Below are 22,045 nucleotides of genomic sequence, written 5' to 3' on the forward strand. Positions count from 1 at the left end.
CAGTCCTAAAACCAACTCCCCTAATCGTCAGAATTGTTTAAAAAATTACTCATTCTAGCTCTGCAAGGAATAACTCCCCCCATCATGTGAAAGAGCCTACTTAGCGCAAATGCGCTTGATACAATAAAAATACTGGCCTAAGAGTGACTAACCATCCTTGCCTTCCACAGTCAGCAATACTCGATTTATAGCCGCGGTCATCGAACGGCACGCACACAGTCCAGAAAGGAGGCGTCGCTACTGGGGTCGCTCAGGAACAGAAAGCGATCATGGTAAGGTCTGGCTTCCTGCGCTTGAGGCCCTGAGGACCCTGGTGCACTTGTGGGCCAGTGCTCACAAGTTATTTATGCATAAGTAACCCTTCTCTCTCTTTCCTGTTCCATGCTCAGGTAAATTATTTTGACATAGTTTTCCAAAAAGATACATTCCAACATGAAACTTTTATAAGAGCCCCAGGAGAGTTTGGCTTATGGCTCCGCATTCCCAAGCATATGTGAGATGACCTCTGGGCGCACAGATTGCCTCCTGGGTTTTCTCCATGAATAAGGGTTCAGATCATCGCAATGGTACCTGCTTACCCATTCACTGAGAACCAGTGGTACCCCACTTGGTTCTCAGTGAATCAGCTTACTCATAGGTCCTGCTGCCCAGTGATGTTGGTTGGCAAACACCAGCATCAACAAGGGCTCTCTTGGCCACATACACTCAGGGCCTGGCAAGAATCCATGCGGTCATCTGGCATCCCCTGCCCTGACCTCCTGCCTGGCCTGGAGCCCCAGGGAAGGCTTCACCAAAGAGACAGCACTTACCCCGGGCCTTGAAGGATGATTAAAGAAAAGCGAGGGACAAAGGATATTAGAGGCAAAGGGACTGGTGTGTACAAAGTCATGGAGGTGCCTAAAGTGCCTGTAGGATGCTCAGGAAGGGTCGGGGCTGAGTTGTGAAGAGACACTGGGTGCTAAGTGAGCTCCCAATTATCAAGTCCACGGCTGTACCAACAGCATGGCCACCATGTACCTTCTCACCTTCCCAGTGCCCGTATGGCCTATTGTCACAGAGAACAGCAGATGTGTCCTACTGTCTAGGCATCCCTGCCGCTGTTGCACAAAAATATAACAGAAGTGTACATCCTTTCCTGTAATTGTCAGATCTTTTTGTTTTTCATATAGCTGTTTAATTTTCCAGAAATCTTTCTTTTCTTCCCAGAATCAGGTCTTTTTTTAATGCATAAATGATGCATTTATGCTTTTTTTATTCTGCTTCCTCCACATCTACCCTGAAAAAAAAAAAATGTCTTCAAGCAGTGTGCTTCCACACCTGTGCTAAGAAATGCAGGAGTAGATATTCGTCAAAGCAACCAATGTCGCCTTTTACACGACAGCCAGGTATTCAAACTCCCTTTGGAAAACAGGAGAAGCCAAAGGTCTGATTTTTAAATTGGGGACTCTTAATTCGGGCTCTGAATGACATTGTTCCCACCAACTAAATAGAAACTTCTGGTTTCTATGGAGAGTAAAAGCAGAACTTAAATTTCTCAGTTTCTTTGACTTTCTGCCTTTTTTCCAGAAAAACCTTTGAACCTGCATAAATTCATTCTGCCAGGCAGTTCTGTGTCTCTTCTCCTTTGAATAATAAAACAGGTTTGAGGCTACTAAAGTTCAACAGAAATAATTTCTTATTCAGCAGAAATACTGAGTTCTTTCTCTCTCTCTCTCTCTCTCCCTCTCTCCCCCTCCCTCTCCCCCCCCTTCTCTTTCCCCTGGTAGAAACTGCTTCATTACAAAATTGGAATTCTGAGTGATGTTTCTAATGTTCCATTAGCCCTCCCATCATCTTAGTAAAAATGGCATATGAAGCAACAGCTGAGATAAAAGGAATAGTGCAGTGTCAGCATCCAAAAGCCAAGGAATCTAGCTAAGGGCTTGCTTTCTTTCATTTTTCACAATAATTGGATCCCTGTTACCCCCAAAGTTTTTCATGCAGACAGAATGCAACGCCAGAAGAAGTGGAAGACACTGACATTCCACGTAATTCCAAATGCACCACAAAGTCAACAGCATTTAACCGAGTGTTGTCATATCCCTGAACCTGTATGGTGGGTCACTAAAAGTGGTGGCATCAAGCTAATGTCCCTGTGGTACCTAGAGGATAAGCCATGGGTACACATTAAACGCGGAAATCTGATCTAGTTCTTTTGTGGCACATGACTTGCTCAAGCGTGTGTTCTCTTATTTGGTGAAGGTATCAGGCTGGCATCTGCTGTTTGCTTGGCAGAGAGGAAGGAGTTGGGGAAGGGGGCGGGATGGGCCTTATTTCTGCCAGGCAGCGTGGTATAGAAGAGCTTATAAGATAGGTCAAGCAGAATTCACGTGGAATCCCACCTCTCCCCTTCTTTCCAGGTAGTGAGACCTTAGTGAAGCTACGTGGACCTCAGTTTCCTAATAATTAAAACAGGATTAGAAATTCCTCCCTGGTAAGGTTGTTGTGAGGATGAAGTGGGATAACACATGGCAGGCATGAGCTCAGAGCTGACCTCACCTCCATACCCACTCTGCCCTCAAGGAATTGATAATCCAGCAGGAAACTGTAAATGCATGCATGTATTCACAAGACTGATAAAAGGCTGAATATGACAGCTTCCTTAAAGAAGTGGAACAAAGAAGAAGATGGGAAGAGAGTTCACTTTTATCTGCAAGTAAATCATGTAAGACCCTGGGGGGAGGGGGGACAGGCACAAAAGGAAACCTCAAAAGAATAAAATATATAAATATATAAGTATTGAACAGACCAGACTTTCATGGTATGGTTCAGAGTGGTGATATTCCCAGAATTAAAACTAAATGTTACCAAGCTAAACTTGGAGACTCCAGGCTGCATTTTTAACTAGAAATATTTCATGTGGCCAACAGAGTTTTGTATTTTAAAAGGACCTAATTTTTAATTTTTGTATCTTAAAAAAAACTACTCAAAATAAGAATGGTTTCTGAAAAGCAGAATCATTTTTATCAACATTCTAACACCATGTAGAATGATTGTTTTCCAGCACTTGACTATTATTAACTGTTACACTCTGCGTTGCCCATTATTTCTCTTGAAAATATCATATTCTAACTAATCATCAATTGGCTTATTTTTAAGTTAAAAATCACCAGTATGTATTTGTTCCTTGTGAATCTGTGTTTTAGTTACCATCTCATTAGAAACATTACAGATGTACATTAAGCAACATTTTTTTCTTTGTAAATGGGAATTTTTCCCCTAGCGAAGTAAATTCCAAAAGACTTAAAACGCAAATGCTGAACCTTGAAAATCTGGTCAAAAACTACATAGTGCACCACGAAACCATTTTTAGAAGTGCAGAGATATTCTCCTGCAGTTACTCGCTGTGACCACAAAGGGGTGAGTGAGTCCCCAGAGGGACCTAACATCCCTTGCCATCAAGAGGGTTTTCTTAAGAACCGTCAGATAAATACCTTAGCAGAATGCCGAAGAGCAAAAGCCTAATTTGACTCTTCTATTCCTTATGGATGTCAGGCCTCCTTCCTGAAGCCTGTTTCGCCTTGAAATTGGCTTTGCAGGAATTTCTCTGCATGCACCTTTGGATAGTAAAGGAGTCTTTCTTTGGAAGTATTTGTAAATGTCCTCTGTGTCTTAAATGGTGCTGCTTCCTGCGTGGGTCAGAGACCGCGTCTGTCTTATGCATCACTGTTCCCAGCACTCCACAGAATTGCCTGGCGCTGAGTAAACGCTCAGTTAATTTGCTAAGTGAGAGCACGCGTTTGGCTTTCTCCTGCTTCTCTGAAACACGCTACTCCCTCCCTCCAGATTTCCATGAATTACTGAGATAAGAGGAAGCCTGAGTAAGTTACAGAGGGGTTGAGCAATAGTGTCCCACTGAGGAAATAAAACAGAATTGCCCCAGAGGGGTTCCCTTCGGAGGGGTCCCTGCTTGGATTCTCATCAGAAAGCACCAGGAGAAACAGGGCTGCCCCCGAGTTGCCTTAGGGAATGGCTGCAAGGTCACCACCCACCTGGGCCTGTGACCAGCCAGGTTCAGAGCACCCCTGGACTCTTAAGTCAGAACTCCAGGCAGGGCCCAGTGAATCCTAGAATGTCTTCATTATTAGATGAGACTGGTAAAATGTCACACCAGACAGAACCACAGATTGCTGAAAAAATTATGTGATTTTTTTTTTTTTAAGCACATGCTTTGTGTAAGGCGTAAGTCCTCGTACTTTAAGAAAGAGCTTGCTAATGGGCAAGACAGCCCTATATTTTTTTGTAATATGGTGAAATCTAAGATAGGGATGTGCACAGAATACCATTTAAACTCACAGAAGAGACACCAGAACCCCTGTAGGTTGGTATGACTGGGTGGGGTGGATGTTGGTTGGGAAGGTTTCCCAGAAAAGACCTTCATACATAACATGAAACACAACAGCAAGATAAGGGAAGGTGGGAAGGTGAGGCAGGCAGAAGGACCACTATGAATTTTACACCACGAATGGGAAAATCAGCTGTCAGTTCTGATGGGTGCTTGTAAATGAGCAGAGTCAGGAAGGCATCCAGGAGGCAAGATGAAGACAGCCTAGCACTAAAGGTTGGCTAAAAATAATCGACACAGACACTGAGATTTTGCTAAAATGTGTTTTCTAGTACTTTAGTCTCTTATGTGTAGAACATCTGTAACTGAGGTTTTAAAGCCTATATTACATTCTAGACTTTGCACTACTGAAGCTGAGAATCTTGTTCTGGCTCCTGATCTCTTAATCTTGGGTAAAGGCATCACTATTCCTCCAGCATCTGAACCTAGAAACCTCAAGGATATTAACCCTCTTGGCATCTTCACCAGGAAGTCCATTTGGTCACCAGAGCCAGTCCTTCCCTGAACTTGAACAGCTGCTTGCCGCACTTAAACACGGCTAGTGTCCCACTTCACGGCCTTGCCGTCTTCTCGGGCCGCTGCTCAGTCCCCTGTCCTCTGAGCCTCAGATCCCTCCTTCCTTGTGGCCAGCCTCCTCATTGCCACAAGGGATCACCTTAAAGCGCGCGTTATGTTACTGCCATCTACCTTCCCCCTGCCCTTTGACCTGCCTTCCTGGGCTGGTCTCAGCCTGCCTGTCCAGCCTCATCTCTTGCTCTTTCTCCTACACAGGAAGCTTCTCCCCATTCCTCAAATCCATGGAGCCTTTCAGTCTTCTGGTCGTTGAGTATGCTCATCTCCCTGCCTGAAGTATCTTCCACCCCTTTCTTTACCTAGTGAACCCCTCTCTCCCGTGAGGGCCACCTTACGTGTCACTTCCTCCAGGATCCTAAGCCAAGATCATCAGCTTTGATATTCCTTTGTCATGCCTCTGGTTTCGCACCTGTGTTTCCCCTTCTTAACTGTGGGCTTCTCAGAAGCTGGGGCCTCACCTTACCCCTTTTTCTGTTGAGCCCCTAGCCTGGCATCTGGCACCAAGAGGGCACTCAGTAATGATAGACACACAACAGCGAACTCTCCTTCTTCTGTCCTGATTTATGGCCAACATGCCTGTTTTTCTGGCTGGGTATCTCTACATATGTTATTCACAGACTCTCAAAATCAAGATGTGCAAAAACAAAATTCGTTTCCTTCCCTGAGACTCAGGATCTTGGAGTCACCCTCTCTTATCATCCTGACTGTAAGTTGCAGTCCTCTTTAACCACCCCTCACCCCCCAGCCCCCCACATCAAATTGCTGATGAACTACTACTGTCTCCACCCCAGAGCTGTCTGTCCAATCCCATAGTTTTAATTCAACAACTCTCAGCTGGGCTGTTGCAATAACCTCCTAACTGCCTCCCTCTCTTTCCTTTTTATTCAGCCTCCAAACTGCCACCAGAACTCTCTCTTTTTTTATATATAAATTTATTTATTTATTTTTGGCTGCGTTGGGTCTTCATTGTGCGCAGGCTTTCTCTAGTTGTGGCGAGCGGGGGCTACTGTTCATTGCGGTGCGCGGGCTTCTCATTGCAGTGGCTTCTCTTGTGGTGGAGCACGGGCTCTAGGCACGTGGGCTTCAGTAGTTGCAGGACGCGGGCTTCAGTATTTGTGGCTCGCTGGCTCTAGAGCGCAGGCTCAGTAGTTGTGGCGCACAGGCTCAGTTGCTCCACGACATGTGGGATCTTCCCGGACCAGGGATCGAGCCCACGTTCCCTGCATTGGCAGGCGGATTCTTAACCACTGCGCCACCAGGGAAGTCCCAGAACTCTCTTTTTTTTTTTTTTTTTTTTACAGCAGGTTCTTATTAGTCATCAATTTTATACACATCAGTGTATACATGTCAATCCCAATCACCCAATTCAGCACACCACCATCCCCACCCCATGGCGGTTTTCCCCCCTTGGTGTCCATACGTTTGTTCTCTACATCTGTGTCTCAATTTCTGCCCTGCAAACCGGTTCATCTGTACCATTTTTCTGGGTTCCACATACATGCGTTAATATACGATATTTGTTTTACTCTTTCTGACTTACTTCACTCTGTATGACAGTCTCTAGATCCATCCACGTCTCAACAAATGACTCAATTTCTTTCCTTTTTATGGCTGAGTAATATTCCATTGTATATGTGTACCACAACTTATTTATCCATTCGTCTCTCAATGGACATTTAGGTTGCTTCCATGACCTGGCTATTGCAAATAGTGCTGCAATGAACACTGCGGTGCATGTGTCTTTTTGAATTATGGTTTTCTCTGGGTATATGTCCAGTAGTGGGATTGCTGGATCATATGGTAATTTTATTTTTAGTTTTTTAAGGAACCCCCATACTGTTCTCCATAGTGGCTGTATCAATTTACATTCCCACCAACAGTGCAAGAGGGTTCCCTTTTCTCCACACCCTCTCCAGCATTTGTTGTTTGTAGATTTTCTGATGATGCCCATTCTAACTGGTGTGAGGTGATACCTCATTGTAGTTTTGATTTGCATTTCTCTAATAATTAGTGATGTTGAGCAGCTTTTCATGTGCTTCTTGGCCATCTGTATGTCTTCTTTGGAGAAATGTCTATTTAGGTCTTCAGCCCATTTTTGGATTGGGTTGTTTGTTTCTTTAATATTGAGCTGCATGAGCTGTTTGGAGATTAATCCTTTGTCCATTGATTCATTAGCAAATATTTTCTCCCATTCTGAGGGTTGTCTTTTCGTCTTGTTTATGGTTTCCTTTGCTGTGCAAAAGCTTTGAAGTTTCATTAGGTCCCATTTGTTTATTTTTCTTTTTATTTCCATTTCTCTAGGAGGTGGATCAAAAAAGATCTTGCTGTGATTTATGTCAAAGAGTGTTCTTCTATGTTTTCCTCTAAGAGTTTTATAGTGTCCAGTCTTACATTTAGGTCTCAAATCCATTTTGAGTTTATTTTTGTGTATGGTGTTAGGGAGTGTTCTAATTTCATTCTTTTACATGTAGCTGTCCAGTTTTCCCAGCACCACTTATTGAAGAGACTGTCTTTTCTCCATTGTATATCTTTGCCTCCTTTGTCATAGATTAGTTGACCATAGGTGCGTGGGTTTATCTCTGGGCTTTCTATCTTGTTCCATTGATCTATGTTTCTGTTTTTGTGCCAGTACCATATTGTCTTGATTACTGTAGCTTTGTAGTATAGTCCGAAGTCAGGGAGTCTGATTCCTCCAGCTCCGTTTTTTTCCCTCAAGACTGCTTTGGCTATTAGGGGTCTTTTCTGTCTCCATACAAATTTTAAGATTATTTGTTCTAGTTCCATAAAAGTGCCATTGGTAATTTGATAGAGATTGCATTGAATCTGTAGATTGCTTTGGGTAGTATAGTCATTTTCACAATATTGATTCTTCCAATCCAAGAACATGGTATATCTCTCCATCTGTTGGTATCATCTTTAATTTCTTTCATCAGTGTCTTATAGTTTTCTGCATACAGGTCTTTTGTCTCCCTAGGTAGGTTTATTCCTAGGTATTTTATTCTTTTTGTTGCAATGGTAAATGGGAGTGTTCCTTAATTTCTCTTTCAGATTTTTCATCATTAGTGTATAGGAATGCAAGAGATTTCTGTGCATTCATTTTGTATCCTGCAACTTTACCAAATTCATTGATTAGCTCCAGTAGTTTTCTGGTGGCGTTTTTAGGATTCTCTATGTATAGTATCATGTCATCTGCAAACAATGACAGCTTTACTTCTTCTTTTCCAATTTGTATTCCTTTTATTTCTTTTTCTTCTCTGATTGCCTTGGCTAGGACTTCCAAAACTATGTTGAACAATAGTGGTGAGAGTGGACATCCTTGTCTCGTTCCTGATCTTAGAGGAAATGCTTTCAGGTTTTCACCGTTGAGAATGATGTTTGCTGTGGGTTTGTCATATATGGCCTTTATTATGTTGAGGTAGGTTCCCTCTATGCCCACTGTCTGGAGAGTTTTTATCATAAATGGGTGTTGAATTTTGTCAAAAGCTTTTTCTGCATCTATTGAGATGACCATATGGTTTTTATTCTTCAGTTTGTTAATATGGTGTATCACATTGATTGATTTGCGTATATTGAAGAATCCTTGCATCCCTGGGATAAATCCCACTTGATCGTGGTGTATGATCCTTTTAATGTGTTGTTGGATTCTGTTTGCTAGTATTTTGTTGAGGATTTTTGCATCTCTATTCATCAGTGATATTGGTCTGTAATTTTCTTTTTATGTAGTATCTTTGTCTGGTTTTGGTAACAGGGTGATGGTGGCCTCATAGAATGAGTTTGGGAGTGTCCCTTCCTCTGCAATTTTTTGGAAGAGTTTGAGAAGGATGGGTGTTAGCTCTTCTCTAAATGTTTGATAGAATTCACCTGTGAAGCCATCTGGTCATGGACTTTTGTTTGTTGGAAGATTTTTAATCACAGTTTCAATTTCATTCCTTGTGATTGGTCTGTTCATATTTTCTATTTCTTCCTGGTTCAGTCTTGGAAGATTATACCTTTCTAAGAATTTGTCCATTTCTTCCAAGTTGTTCATTTTATTGGCATAGAGTTGCTTATAGTAGTCTCTTAGAATTCTTTGTATTTCTGCGGTGTCTGTTGTAACTTCTCCTTTTTCATTTCTAATTTTATTGATTTGAGTCCTCTCCCTCTTTTTCTTGATGAGTCTGGCTAATGGCTTATCAATTTTGTTTATCTTCTCAAAGAACCAGCTTTTAATTTTATTGATCTTTGCTATTGTTTTCTTTGTTTCTATTTCATTTATTTCTGCTCTGATCTTTATTTCTTTCCTTCTGCTCTCTTTGGGTTTTGTTTGTTCTTCTTTCTCTAGTTCCTTTAGGTGTAAGGTTAGATTGTTTACGTGAGATTTTTCTTGTTTCTTGAGGTAGGCTTGTATAGCTATAAACTTCCCTGTTAGAACTGCTTTTGCTGCATCCCATAGGTTTTGTATCGTCGTGTTTTCATTGTCATTTGTTTCTAGGTATTTTTTGATTTCCTCTTTCATTTCTTCAGTGATCTCTTGGTTATTTAGTAATGTATTGTTTAGCCTTATGTGTTTGTGTTTTTTACATTTTTTTCCCTGTAATTCATTTCTAATCTCATAGCGTTGTGGTCAGAAAAGATGCTTGATATGATTTCAATTTTCTTAAATTTACTGAGGCTTGATTTGTGACCCAAGATGTGATCTATCCTGGAGAATGTTCCGTGCGCACTTGAGAAGAAAGTGTAATCTGCTGTTTTTGGATGGAATGTCCTATAAATATCAATTAAATCTATCTGGTCTATTGTGTCATTTAAAGCTTCTGTTTCCTTATTTATTTTCATTTTGGATGATCTGTCCATTGGTGTAAGTGAGGTGTTAAAGTCCCCCACTATTATTGTGTTACTGTCGATTTCCTCTTTTATAGCTGTTAGCAGTTGCCTTATGTATGGAGGTGCTCCTATGTTGGGTGCATATATATTTATAATTGTTATATCTTCTTCTTGGATTGATCCCTTGATCATTATGTAGTGTCCTTCCTTGTCTATTGTAACATTCTTTATTTTAAAGTCTATCTTATCTGATATGAGTATAGCTACTCCAGCTTTCTTTTGATTTCCATTTGCATGCAATATCTTTTTCCATCCCTTCACTTTCAGTCTTTATGTGTCCCTAGGTCTGAAGTGGGTCTCTTGTAGACGGCATATATATGGGTCTTGCTTTTGTATCCATTCAGCAAGCCTGTGTCTTTTGGTTGGAGCATTTAATCCATTCACGTTTAAGGTAATTATCGATATGTATGTTCCTATGACCACTTTCTTAATTGTTTCGGGTTTGTTTTTGTAGGTCCTTTTCTTCTCTTGTGTTTCCCACTTAGAGAAGTTCCTTTAGTATTTGTTGTAGAACTGGTTTGGTGGTGCTGAATTCTCTTAGCTTTTGCTTGTCTCTAAAGCTTTTGATTTCTCCAATCGAATCTCAATGAGATCCTTGCCGGGTAGAGTAATCTTGGTTGTAGGTTCTTCCCTTTCATCACTTTAAGTATATCATGCCACTCCCTTCTGGCTTGTAGAGTTTCTGCTGAGAAATCAGCTGTTAACCTTATGGGAGTTCCCTTGTATGTTATTTGTCGTTTTTCCCTTGCTGCTTTCAATAATTTTTCTTTGTCTTTAATTTTTGCCACTTTGATTACTATGTGTCTCGGCGTGTTTCTCCTTGGGTTCATCCTGTATGGGACTCTCTGCGCGTCCTGGACTTAGGTGGCTATTTCCTTTCCCATGTTAGGGAAGTTTTCGACTATAATCTCTCCAAATATTTTCTCAGGTCCTTTCTCTCTCTCTTCTCCTTCTGGAACCCCTATCATGCGAATGTTGTTGCGTTGAATGTTGTCCCAGAGGTCTCTTAGGCTGTCTTCATTTCTTTTCATTCTTTTTTCTTTATTCTGTTCTGCAGCAGTGAATTCCACCATTCTGTCTTCCAGGTTACTTATCCGTTCTTCTGCCTCAGTTATTCTGCTACTTATTCCTTCTAGTGTAGTTTTCATTTCAGTTATTGTATTGTTCTTCTCTGTTTGTTTGTTCCTTAATTCTTCTAGGTCTTTGTTAAACATTTCTTGCATCTTCTCAATCTTTGCCTCCATTCTTTTTCCGAGGTCCTGGATCATCTTCACTATCATTATTCTGAATTCTTTTTCTGGAAGGTTGCCTATCTCCACTTCACTTAGTTGTTTTTCTGGGGTTTTATCTTGTTCCTTCAACTGGTACATAGCCCTCTGCCTTTTTATCCTGTCTGTCTTTCTGTGAATGTGGTTTTTGTTTCACAGTCTGCAGGATTGTAGTTCTTCTTCCTTCTGCTGTCTGCCCTCTGGTGGATGAGGCTATCTAAGAGGCTTGTGTAAGTTTCCTGATGGGAGGGACTCCAGAACTCTCTTTGTAAAATACAGAAATGATCGTGCTATTTTTCTGGTCTGCTCAAAACCTTGTAAGTTAAAGTCTCTCCTCCATCTACCTGCTAGCACTCATCCTAGCCACGTGGTGTAGGAATAGCCTTGTGTTTCTACACCTCTTGGCCATACTCGTCTGTTCCTTTACTCCTAGCCACTTCACCAAACTCCTACTCATCCGTTTAAGCCCAACTAAAGTATGAGTTCTCCTGTGATGCTTTCCCAGTCCTTCAGCCAGCATTAGTTAAGCCCTCTGCTGGATTTCAATTAAACCTCCATTATAGCACTTACCATTATCTGCACTAGAATAAGCCTAATTTTGTAAATATGTGTCTCTTACTCAGTGGTGAAATCCTTAAGGAAAAGGGACATCTCTTATTCGTGTTTCATAGTCTCTCCTTTCAGCCTCCTGATGGTCTTCAATAAATGAATAATTGAACTGAGCTATGCTTGTACTTGTTTTATTTCTCAAGCACTAGCGTAACAGCTCCTTGTGCAGGGATCAGGTTTTCGTCTCTGGGTCTCCTGCAGTGCCCAACACAGTGTCTTATACATAGTAGGTGCCTGATAAATATTTGTTGAGTGGGACTGAAAGAATTATGTTGTTTGAACAACATTTCATTGAGGACTGAGAATTGCCTTTCTCATTTTTGCACAAAGCATAACATTTTCAACCACAAACTATTCCTGCTTGGTTAGTATGCAAGCATGTCAGTTTTGCAGCCACAGATGTGACTAGCGCTACCCACGGGTGAGTGCTGATTGATGCTAACTGTAGATGCAGCGGAAATATTAATGAGCTGTCACTTCTCAAAATTCTTAAAGGGGATTTTTTTTTTGCAATATTTAAAAACATGCCAAGGTTCTTGGAATGAAATCCTTTGATCAGCAAGGGCATTTTCTTTTGAAACATGTATTACTTAGAATACCAAAAGAGATTAATCTTTAAATACAGTGAACCAGCTTACACAGAGAATAGCTGATTCTTTTGCTAGTTGCTATGAATGTATGCAGAGTTAGTGTTTTGTTAGGGACTGGAACTCAGGCAAGTTCATTAACCTCTCTGATCATCATTTCCCTCACCTGTAAAATGGACGTTAAAATACGTGCCTTGTTGGTGTGTAGGAATTACATGACACCAGGGCTGCCATGGTGGCAGCTGTTTTTGTTCTTACTGTGGCCTCACATTCAGGCATTTTGAAGCTCAGCTTCCCCCACCAGCCCCCAACTGATCTGAGTCCTGTTAGGATCTTTGTCTTGAAGCTGTTTGTTTTTTCCCCTCAAAAATAAAAAATAGCCTTAATCTTATCTCAGGGAAAAGTGTAGGAGGATATTTCCCCAAATGTCAGTTGTGGGGTCTATGGATCAGAAAGGATTGGGGTGATTTTTGATTTGGTTTTGTTGGTTTGGGCATTTGGGGAAAGGGTTCTTGTTCATATTGTCTAAAATGATTATGTATTTATTGTGTAATTGCTTTAAGGCAAGAGCTAACGAAAGATCTCTTTAAAAATAAGTCACTTCGAGGTCTGCTGACAGTCTGCAAACATTGACACTTATGTAACACAAAGGTAGGAGCGCCTCCCAGTGCCCCAGAAATCTGCAGTGACGTCTCCTCCCTGCATCTGGAAGCCCTCAGCTGCCTGTTTGTTGTGTTCATCTTCTAGGTTACAGCACCATGAGCCCACAGGAAGACAGCGAAAACCCTCCGTGCACCAACGACCCCTTGTCGGCCGGGGTGGACGTGGGAAACCACGATGAAGACTTGGAGTTGGACACCCCACCTCAGACTGCTGCCCTCCTAAGTCACAAGTTCCACCACTACCGCCTACACCACCCCACGCTGCATCACGGCCACCACCTGCAGGCGGCCGTAACCGTACACACTGTCGACGCGGAATGCTAACCTCCTCACCTCCATCAGAAGATGAGATCTGGGAGATATGGAATGTTCTGGAGGGAGAAAGAGCCAGCATCAAATCCACTTGTGTCTGTGCTTTGTCCAGAGTCGTTTAACTCGTTTTCCTGCCTGTTAACGTATTTCAAAACAAGAGAAACAACGACAAAAATCACATTTGTGAAGATGCGAGGCTGGTTGTGAAATGGACGGGAAATAAGTCTGATTAATGAACCTGCCGTAATACCAACGGAATGAACACAAGCAAACCTCTAAGCAGAGATGGAACCTACAAATGAAACATTGGGAGCCTTGGTTAAGCTGAGCCAGGGGAATGTTCCGAGGAGCCCGAAACATTCGGCTCTCCTTAACTGGAAGAGAGAAAAATATGCTCCAGCGGAGACTGGGAACGTGGCACATGCAGAGAGAAATGTGTGCTTTGAAGATTTCACCTGGTTTCTTAGCGGTACCTAGACACCACAGTTGCTGTATGGAACTCATGTTAAGCTCTAAATGATGCATCTCAAAATTTCTAAGTAAAGGATTATTTTTCTACTATTTATTGAACTTTCAAACATTCTCAAACTTTGGGGGAAAGAAAAGGAAACACATGAGAAATTTTCACCAATTATCCCTAGCTGTTTTGTGTGTAATGAAGCGGTTCTTTGATTAAGGAGTTCTAGATCTTATTTAACTGATACCATCCCACTGCCTCACTCCACAAAAATGGGGAAATGAAGAAATCTTTCTCTCTGACTTGTTTACATATGTTTTCTTTAGAACATCATTTCATGGAAATAGATCTTGATTTGCAATGCAGTATTCTTTTCTGTGTTTGACAGAGGTGGTGACAGAGGTGGGGAGGGGCAGAGGAATCCAGGAAGCTTTTAAAGAAATGTTATGTTTCTTTTTAACTAATTTCCATTTCCCATACAGTGCTTTCCTTAGGTTTCTACAAAACCTAATATTACACCCCCAGCCTTTCAGCTAAAGGAGGGTTGGATTTATTCTCCTTGTTTTAGAGACTATAAAATTTTTAATGTCCCATTTTGATTCTGAGAATGTTGAACGCATAAAGGAAGAAGTTTTTCAAATTCAGAATTTTGATTCTTAAATAAAGATTTCTTTTGAAATCATAGTTAAAAGCTGCTGCCAGTCATCCAAGAAGATACCCACCAAACTGCTTTGTGATGTATACAGAGTTTAATCAAATCTGGCTAATATAACATGGGGCATTGTAATTTTAAAGTAGTGTTCTAATTACAGTGATGTATTTTAGATTCACATTTTGTGATCCAAATATGTTATAAAGACATTCTTGCACCGTGTGTGTGGTAAATCTCCGTTTATATGTAGTTGGAAAAAATTCACTGAATAATGTTTTAATGATAGGGTATTACGATATAATGTAAAAAAAAATAAAAGTGGTTCTTCAGCAGTACAGAAAGTAAACTATATGTGTGCTATCAGGAAACCTCTTCATACTGTGTATAAAATTGCAGTCTAGTGAAATAAACTGTATGAACGGACAGTCTTAGTGGCTATAGTGATTTGTTTATGGACCACTTCTTGTGCCTCAAGGCAAATTACATTCACTTTGTAACCTAGCAGATCAGTTGCCAAACTGAAAGTAGGCCTCCTTTCAGTGCCACAGTCAACTTCAGGGGCTTCCTGACCATCTTGACTATGCAAAGAAATTTAAGACTCTAATGGGATAAAATTAAAAGCAAATAAAATGTGTGGATCGTAGCTCCCCCTTTCTGAGCATCTAAATTCGTGTCATTAATAATAAATAATTGGCTGTTCTCTAACTGCTGGAGGGAATGAATGACTTTCCTGTCTTCCCAGAATATTAAACCTCTCCATGGAACACTGGGGTCATTTCTCAAGTTGAGAGGCTTTGTGTTATGACACTAGCCTCTTGATGGAGGGGAACCTGGTTGTTTTCAAGAAAAGAGTCACAAAACTTAGAGCTTAAAAAATAAAATACGGACAGCCTACTCAAAGACAATGAGACAAATGTATTTTGTATCTTTTGTGATAAGAATCTCTCCCCATCCTGAACTTTCAGGGAAAGTGACTGAATACTTATACATGAATAAGAACATAACCAAGTTTTGCAGTTCCTGGAGAATATGACATACAGGTTTGTGCAGTTTGGGTTGAAGTTTTGGTCTGCTAAGTTACCTTTTGTCTTCTTCCCCAAGCATTGCATATAATGTTGTTTAAACATTTCTTGTTTGTGTTCTTGTTGTTATTTAAAAGGAAAAATATGGTTTTGGAAACTTTTCATCACGGCAATCAATATTGGCTCCTTTTGCCCCACAGATTACGTTGCTTGTTTGTTTTCTTTTGTTTTTTTAAGTAATTTTTATTGCTGTATAGTTGATTTACAATTTTGTGTGAGTTTCTGCTGTACAGCAGAGTGAATCAGTTATAATATACATATATACACTTTTTTAGATTCTATTCCCATATAGGTCACTACAGAGTATTGAGTAGAGTTCCCTGTGCTATACAGTAATTTCTTATTAGTTATCTATTTTACATATAGTAGTGTGTATATGCCAATCCCAATCTCCCAATTTATCCCTCCTCCCCCTTTTCCCCTTGGTAGCCATAAGTTTGTTTTCTACATCTGTGACTCTATTTCTGTTTTGTAAATAGGTTCATTTGTACCATTTTTTTTAGATTCCACATATAGGCAATATCATACGATATTTGTCTTTCTCTGTCTGACTTCATTCAGTATGACAATCTCTAGGTCCATCCATGTTGCTGCAAATGGCATTATTTCTTTGTTTTTTATGGCTGAGTAATATTCCATTGTGTATATGTACCTCATCTTCTTTATTCATTCTTCCGTCGATGGACATTTAGGTCGCTTCCATGTCTTGGCTATTGTAAATAGTGCTGCAATGAACATTGGGGTGCATGTATCCTTTCAAACCAAGTTTTTCTCCGGATATATGCCCAGGAGTGGAATTGCTGGATCATATGGTAACTCTACTTTTAGTTTTTTAAGGAACCTCCATACTGTTCTCCATAGTGACTATACCAATTTACATTCCCACCAGCAGTGCAAGAGGATTCCCTTTTCTCCACACCCTCTCCAGCATTTATTGTAGGTTTTTTGATGATGGCCATTCTGACCAGTGTGAGGTGTTATCTCATTGTAGTTTTTTGGTGTTTTTTTTTTTTAGGTAAATCAAAGCTATTGTGTCTTTATTTTTAGCATTTTTTTAATCTTTATTTTTTTTTAACATCTTAATTGCTTTACAATGGTGTGTTAGTTTCTGCTTTATACACAGTGAATCAGACAGCTTGCGTCTCCCTCCCACCCTCCCTATCCTACCCCTCTAGGTGGTCACAAAGCACCGAGCTGATCTCCCTGTGCTATGCAGCTGCTTCCCACTAGCTATCTATTTTACATTTGGTAGTGTTTATATGTCCATGCCACTCTCTCACTTAGTCCCAGCTTACCCTTCTCCCTCCTCGTGTCTTCAAGTCCGTTCTCTACGTCTGCGTCTTTATTCTTGCCCTGCCCCTAGGTTCATGAGAACCTTTTTTTTTTTTAGATTTCATATATGTGTGTTAGCATACGGTATTTGTTTTTCTCTTTCTGACTTACTTCACTCTGTCTGACAGACTCTAGGTCCATCCACCTCACTACAAATAACTCAATTTTGTTTCTTTTTATGGCTGAGTAATATTCCATTGTATATATGTGCCACATCTTCTTTATCCATTTGTCTGTCGATGAACACTTAGGTTGCTTCCAGGTCCTGGCTATTGTAAATAGTGCTGCAATGAACATTATGGTACATGACTCTTTTTGAATTATGATTTTCTCTGGGTATATGCCCAGTAGAGGGATTGCTGGGTGGTATGGTAGTTCTATTTTTAGTTTTTTAAGGAACCCCCATACTGTTCTCCATAGTGGCTGTATCAATTTACATTCCCACCAACAGTGCAAGAGGGTTCCCTTTTCTCCACACCCTCTCCAGCATTTATTGTTTGTAGATTTTTTGATGATGGCCATTCTGACCGGTGTGAGGTGATACCTCATTGTAGTTTTGATTCGTATTTCTCTAATAATTAGTGATGTTGAGCATCTTTTCATGTGCCTCTTGGCCATCTGTATGTCTTTTTTTTTTTTTTAAGATTTTTATTTATTTATTTTAGCCACTCCACACGGCATGTGGGATCTTAGTTCCCCAGCCAGGGATCAAAGCTGTGCCCCCTGCAGTGGAAGCACGGAATCTTAACCACTGGACCACAAGGGAAGTCCCTATCTGTATGTCTTCTTTGGAAAAATGTCTATTTAGATCTTCCGCCCATTTTTTGATTGGGTTGTTTGTTTTTTTGATATTGAGCTGCATGAACCATTTGTATATTTTGAAGCCCAATTCCTTGTTGGTTGCTTCATTTGCAAATATTTTCTCCCATTCTATGTGTTGTTACATTGCTTGTTAAACAAGTCTCTTCTGACATCCTGGAGGGGGGTCCCATCAAGGCCTTTCACTCACTAAGGCCTCTTACCACCTGTAGCCAACCTTGCTTATTAGTGCGGACAAGTACCAAGAGCTATGGGTGTTCCAGGTCACTTTATACAGCTAGACAAGGAAATTTCCTATTTGTGGCCCCAACAAAACAGGGTTCAGACTCACACTAGTTCTTGTGGCAGACATTCATCTGCTTTTTGGATACATTTATTTTAGAAATTTTGGAAAATTGTGGTAGTTTTTCTTCCTCTACTTCCTGATTGAATTTGAATGTTCAACTAAACTTCATTAATATTTTTATTTGAAAGACTTTGTCCAGTTTACTCAGACAGGCTTATTTTGCCTGTTAGAGTGACTGGTATGTGGAAAGAAGTCCTGGAAGGTCACTTAAGCTCATTTCTCTGTGGCAATGGCCTGCTGTAGTGATTACATTTTTTAGAATGTATATCTGCTAGAATAATCAAACACAGCATCCTAGAGGCATCTGTGTCCTCTGTGAACAAAGGAGTGGTAATTTTCCTGGCTGAAATCCAATGCCATATTCAGAATTTTTTTGAGTTTTTCAGTAAGAAAGTTGAAAGACATGTTTCTGTGACTGTTACTTATAACTGTATAAGATGCTTTGTTTAATAGCCAAGGTGGGTGTATATCAAAATGTGTAGATATATAGACATCTGAGATTTTCCTGGTTTTCCTCCAACCTCCCTCTTCAGTCCTAAACTGCTCATTAAGCCTCTTTATCCCTTAATTCAGTGTTTCTTAACTTTTTAAAAATTCATTATTTTCCCCCTCCTAAAAAGAAAATTTTGATTTAATTAAAATTCACCCTAACAAGAGAAATTAAACACTAGAGGGTAAGATTTGTCATGGCTTTGGAGAGCTACAAACTATTGTAATATCTGATTTCTTTTCCTCCCCCGAGAATCAGTTTTCACCACTTCATGGGCAGTATCTACCCCATTTGAGAATGTGCCTTAAAGTTCTGTCAGCCCCCTTTTCAGTACTTCTTGGGAAGGTAGAGCATTGAGGTGAAAGCAAGGGGGCCTGGGACTCTGATTCCAAGCTCAGAACTGTCTTGGACTTCCTCATCTCCCTCTCATTTCACATCTGGTCAATCGCCAAGTCCAAAGTCTTTGAGCAAACAATATCACTCACCTTCATCCATCCCTTTCTTTTTTTGTGTGACTGATTTGTAAGCCATCTATATATCTCCACTGAATCAGTAGCCTCTAAACTGGCTCCTAGACTCTCTTCTCCAATTTTTCATTCATTCAACAAGTATTCCCTGGGCTCCTACCACACATCCGGCACTGCCCTAGGAGCGAATGTACAGGAAGGAATTAAACAGAGCGATCCCTTCTCATACTGCATGTGGAGATGTCAGTGGACAATGGAGCTGGCTCCGGTGTTTATCCCACTCTTCCTCCATTATGAAGCAGTGAATGTGACTCCAAGAACTGACCTAAATCATAGCATTGGATTTCCTGTTAATCCCACTGCAATCATAATAAACTCATCCTACGTATTTAGTCATAAGCTTAGACTTAAGGCAACCAACATAAGTCATTCCTCCAGCACAAGGGAAGATGTGACCTAATCTGAATCCCACCCTCCCTCTGGATCCTTCTTTGTGTAAGACCATTTGAGTTGACTTTAATACCTGCACCTGAAAGCATCCAATATCGGCATTAAACAAGCAAATACAAAAATATAAGTATAATTTCAAATATGGCTATTTGCTCTAAAGGCAAAGGAAGGGTGGTGGACAAAGTAACCCATGGGGGAGAGTGTGGGCAGGGAGAAAACCTACTTTAGATTAGATGCTCAAGGAGAGCCTTTAAGAGAGTGATGTTGAAGCTGCTACTGAAGAATGGGAAAGAGCCAGACAGCAGGGCAGGGGGACAGTGGTAGGCTGACATTTCCTGCTGAGGGAATAGAACATGCAGTGGACTTAAGATAAGAAAGAGGATGGCATCTAGAGCATTGGCTAGCAAAGGGAAAGTGGAATGTGATGAGAATGAAGAGGTAGGAAAACGGGGTCCTGCAGGCCATGGAAGAAAAATAGTGAGATAAGTGGGAAGCCAGTAGGATCTTTTAAGGAGAGGGTGAGGCTATCTAGTCTATATTTACGAAAGACCATTTTGAGTTGAAAATTATCGTGGGGTAGGTAGCAAAAATGGAGATATGGAAAGGAAATCATTGCAGAAGTGTAGATGAGAAATGCAGGATGATAGCAGTAAGGATGGAGGAAAACAAAGTGGTGGAAAATAAGTTTTGGAAGCAGAAATGGCGGGGGGTGGGCTTGCTTGGTTATGGAGAGTAATAAGACAGGGGTTCCTGACTTGGACAATTACACCAAAGGTGGCATCACTTTCTGTACTAGAGAGCAGGAACAGTTTCAGAAGGAGTAAGGAATGTTCTGTATGCTGGGTGTGAGATAGCTAGAGATGTCAAGTTCATCCTGCATACTCCCACCCAATAATTACTGATGACTGACTCACATGGAGCATTTGCTCTGTGACAGGCACTGTGGTAAGGTGTTCTCGTGTGCTAACTCATTTCATATGATTTAGCTCTGATCAGTCAACACCATATAAGAGCTTTCAGCCTTACCTCTCTACCTAATCCTCTTAGTGGCATGCTCCACAGTTTATATCCTGCTTAAGTTCAGAACTTCATCCTGCTTACCCCTTGTGTACCTCTGCTGTGTTCCAGCCAACTGGTCTACTGGCCAAACACCTGACTTTCTTGATGTAATGTATGTCTTTGTTCATGCTTTGTGTGTGTGTATGTGGTTTTTATTTTATTGTTTTCTGCTTCACTGAGGTATAATTGATATATAAAATTGTAAGATATTCAAAGGGAACATCGTGGTGATTTGATACATGTATTCATTGTGAAAGGATTTCCCCTTAGCTAACATCCAACATCTCACATGTTTGTCTTTTGGGGGAGGTGGGGGGTGAAGGTGAGAACATCTAAATTCTACTCTCTTAGTAAATTTCAGTTGTTGTGGTCAAGTATAGTCACCATATTATCCATTAGATCCTCAGACATTATTCACCTTACAGCTGAAAGTTTGTATCCTTTTACCCATCTCCGGCCCACGGCAACCATTTTTCTACTCTCTATTTCTATGTGTTGAACTTTTTAAAAACTATATCACATGTAAGTGATACCATGCTGCATCTGTCTTTCTCTGTCTGACTTATTTCATTTAGCATCAATATATCGGCCTATAAAAGGCTACCTATATATTATAATAATAATTTTTGACATCAGTACATATCTAAAAGCAAAAATAATTCCTGTTGGCTAATTTATATGTACAGTTACTTATCTAATATGCAATATGGTTTTAAATAGCATTTCTTTAAGAAAGAGCTTACATATGGAAGATTTTTAAATCTTTCTCATAGGACTTCTTGTATTTCTTTCACACTCTTCCCATTCTATTTCTGGGTGCTGCTTGATTAAAGTGTTTTATGTAACACTATACCCACCAGGATTACTGCCTTAGCTCTTCCTTTGGTCCTAGCGCTTTTGGAAAAAAAAAAATTACGTAACAGAAGCTTGGCTCCCGGACAAAGGTATGTTCTTGACTTTCAGGGCTCCTTGGCAATCCTTTATCCAGTCCCAGTTTACTCTGCAGTGTGCTCTCCTGAAAACCCACTCCAAAATGTTTCCACTGTCTCCAGCCCTTCGCCTGGGCCTACCACAGCCCTCTGCAGCTGCCATATGTTCTACCCTCAGGTTTCAATAGAAGCCCTACAACTCTTACATCTTTACATCAAAATGGCTTTCAGACCTCATTCTCTTTATTGGTTCTCAGAGGAAGAAATATTCCTGCTCCTTCCCAGAGCCAACCCTTATGCTCTTCAACCAGTTGCATCAGACATGTACATCCTCAGTTCCCCTTCCCCAGTCAGTGGCCGCATAGCCTACAAATACAAACCGTCCTTAACCTTGCTTTCCCCTCAGGTTACTCTTAGGTGGTCCTCTGTCTGTCTGGACCAATATTTCAAAATCGTAGTATTTACTCAAGACCTCACCCAGGCCTCCATGCTCTCTCCTTGCTGCCTCCCCTCCCCCAGTGAGCTCATCCTTTGCTGTGACTTCAGCTAGAAGGTGTAGACACACCCTCCTCCCAGGTCTGTGCCCCCAGCCTCGGTGTTCCCTCTCTTCCTGAAATCCTGACCCCCTGTCCATTTGCCTGTGACTAGCCATGTGGATGTTTCCCAGGCCATTCCAGCACCCTGCTCCAAGTTGCTATCCTTTC

General features: G+C 40.9%; 1 protein-coding gene across 3 annotated transcripts in view; it reads left to right on the forward strand.

Moving 5' to 3' along the window:
- CACHD1 (cache domain containing 1) overlaps positions 1-14,792 on the forward strand; it is a 210,724-nt gene extending 195,932 nt beyond the window's left edge. For 2 of the 3 annotated variants that reach the window (XM_036828750.1, XM_036828760.1), the window contains 2 exons: positions 171-272; positions 13,032-14,792. In XM_036828750.1, the coding sequence (XP_036684645.1) occupies positions 171-272; positions 13,032-13,270 (341 nt within the window). In that variant the 3' untranslated portion in view covers positions 13,271-14,792. Of the gene's footprint in view, positions 1-170; positions 273-12,847; positions 12,936-13,031 lie in introns of all 3 variants that reach the window. The other variant, XR_005016827.1, reaches the window with a different exon arrangement.
- Positions 14,793-22,045: the final 7,253 nt, after the last annotated feature.

Source organism: Balaenoptera musculus, chromosome 1 (genome assembly GCF_009873245.2).
Source record: "Balaenoptera musculus isolate JJ_BM4_2016_0621 chromosome 1, mBalMus1.pri.v3, whole genome shotgun sequence".
NCBI classification, from domain to species: Eukaryota; Metazoa; Chordata; class Mammalia; order Artiodactyla; family Balaenopteridae; genus Balaenoptera; species Balaenoptera musculus.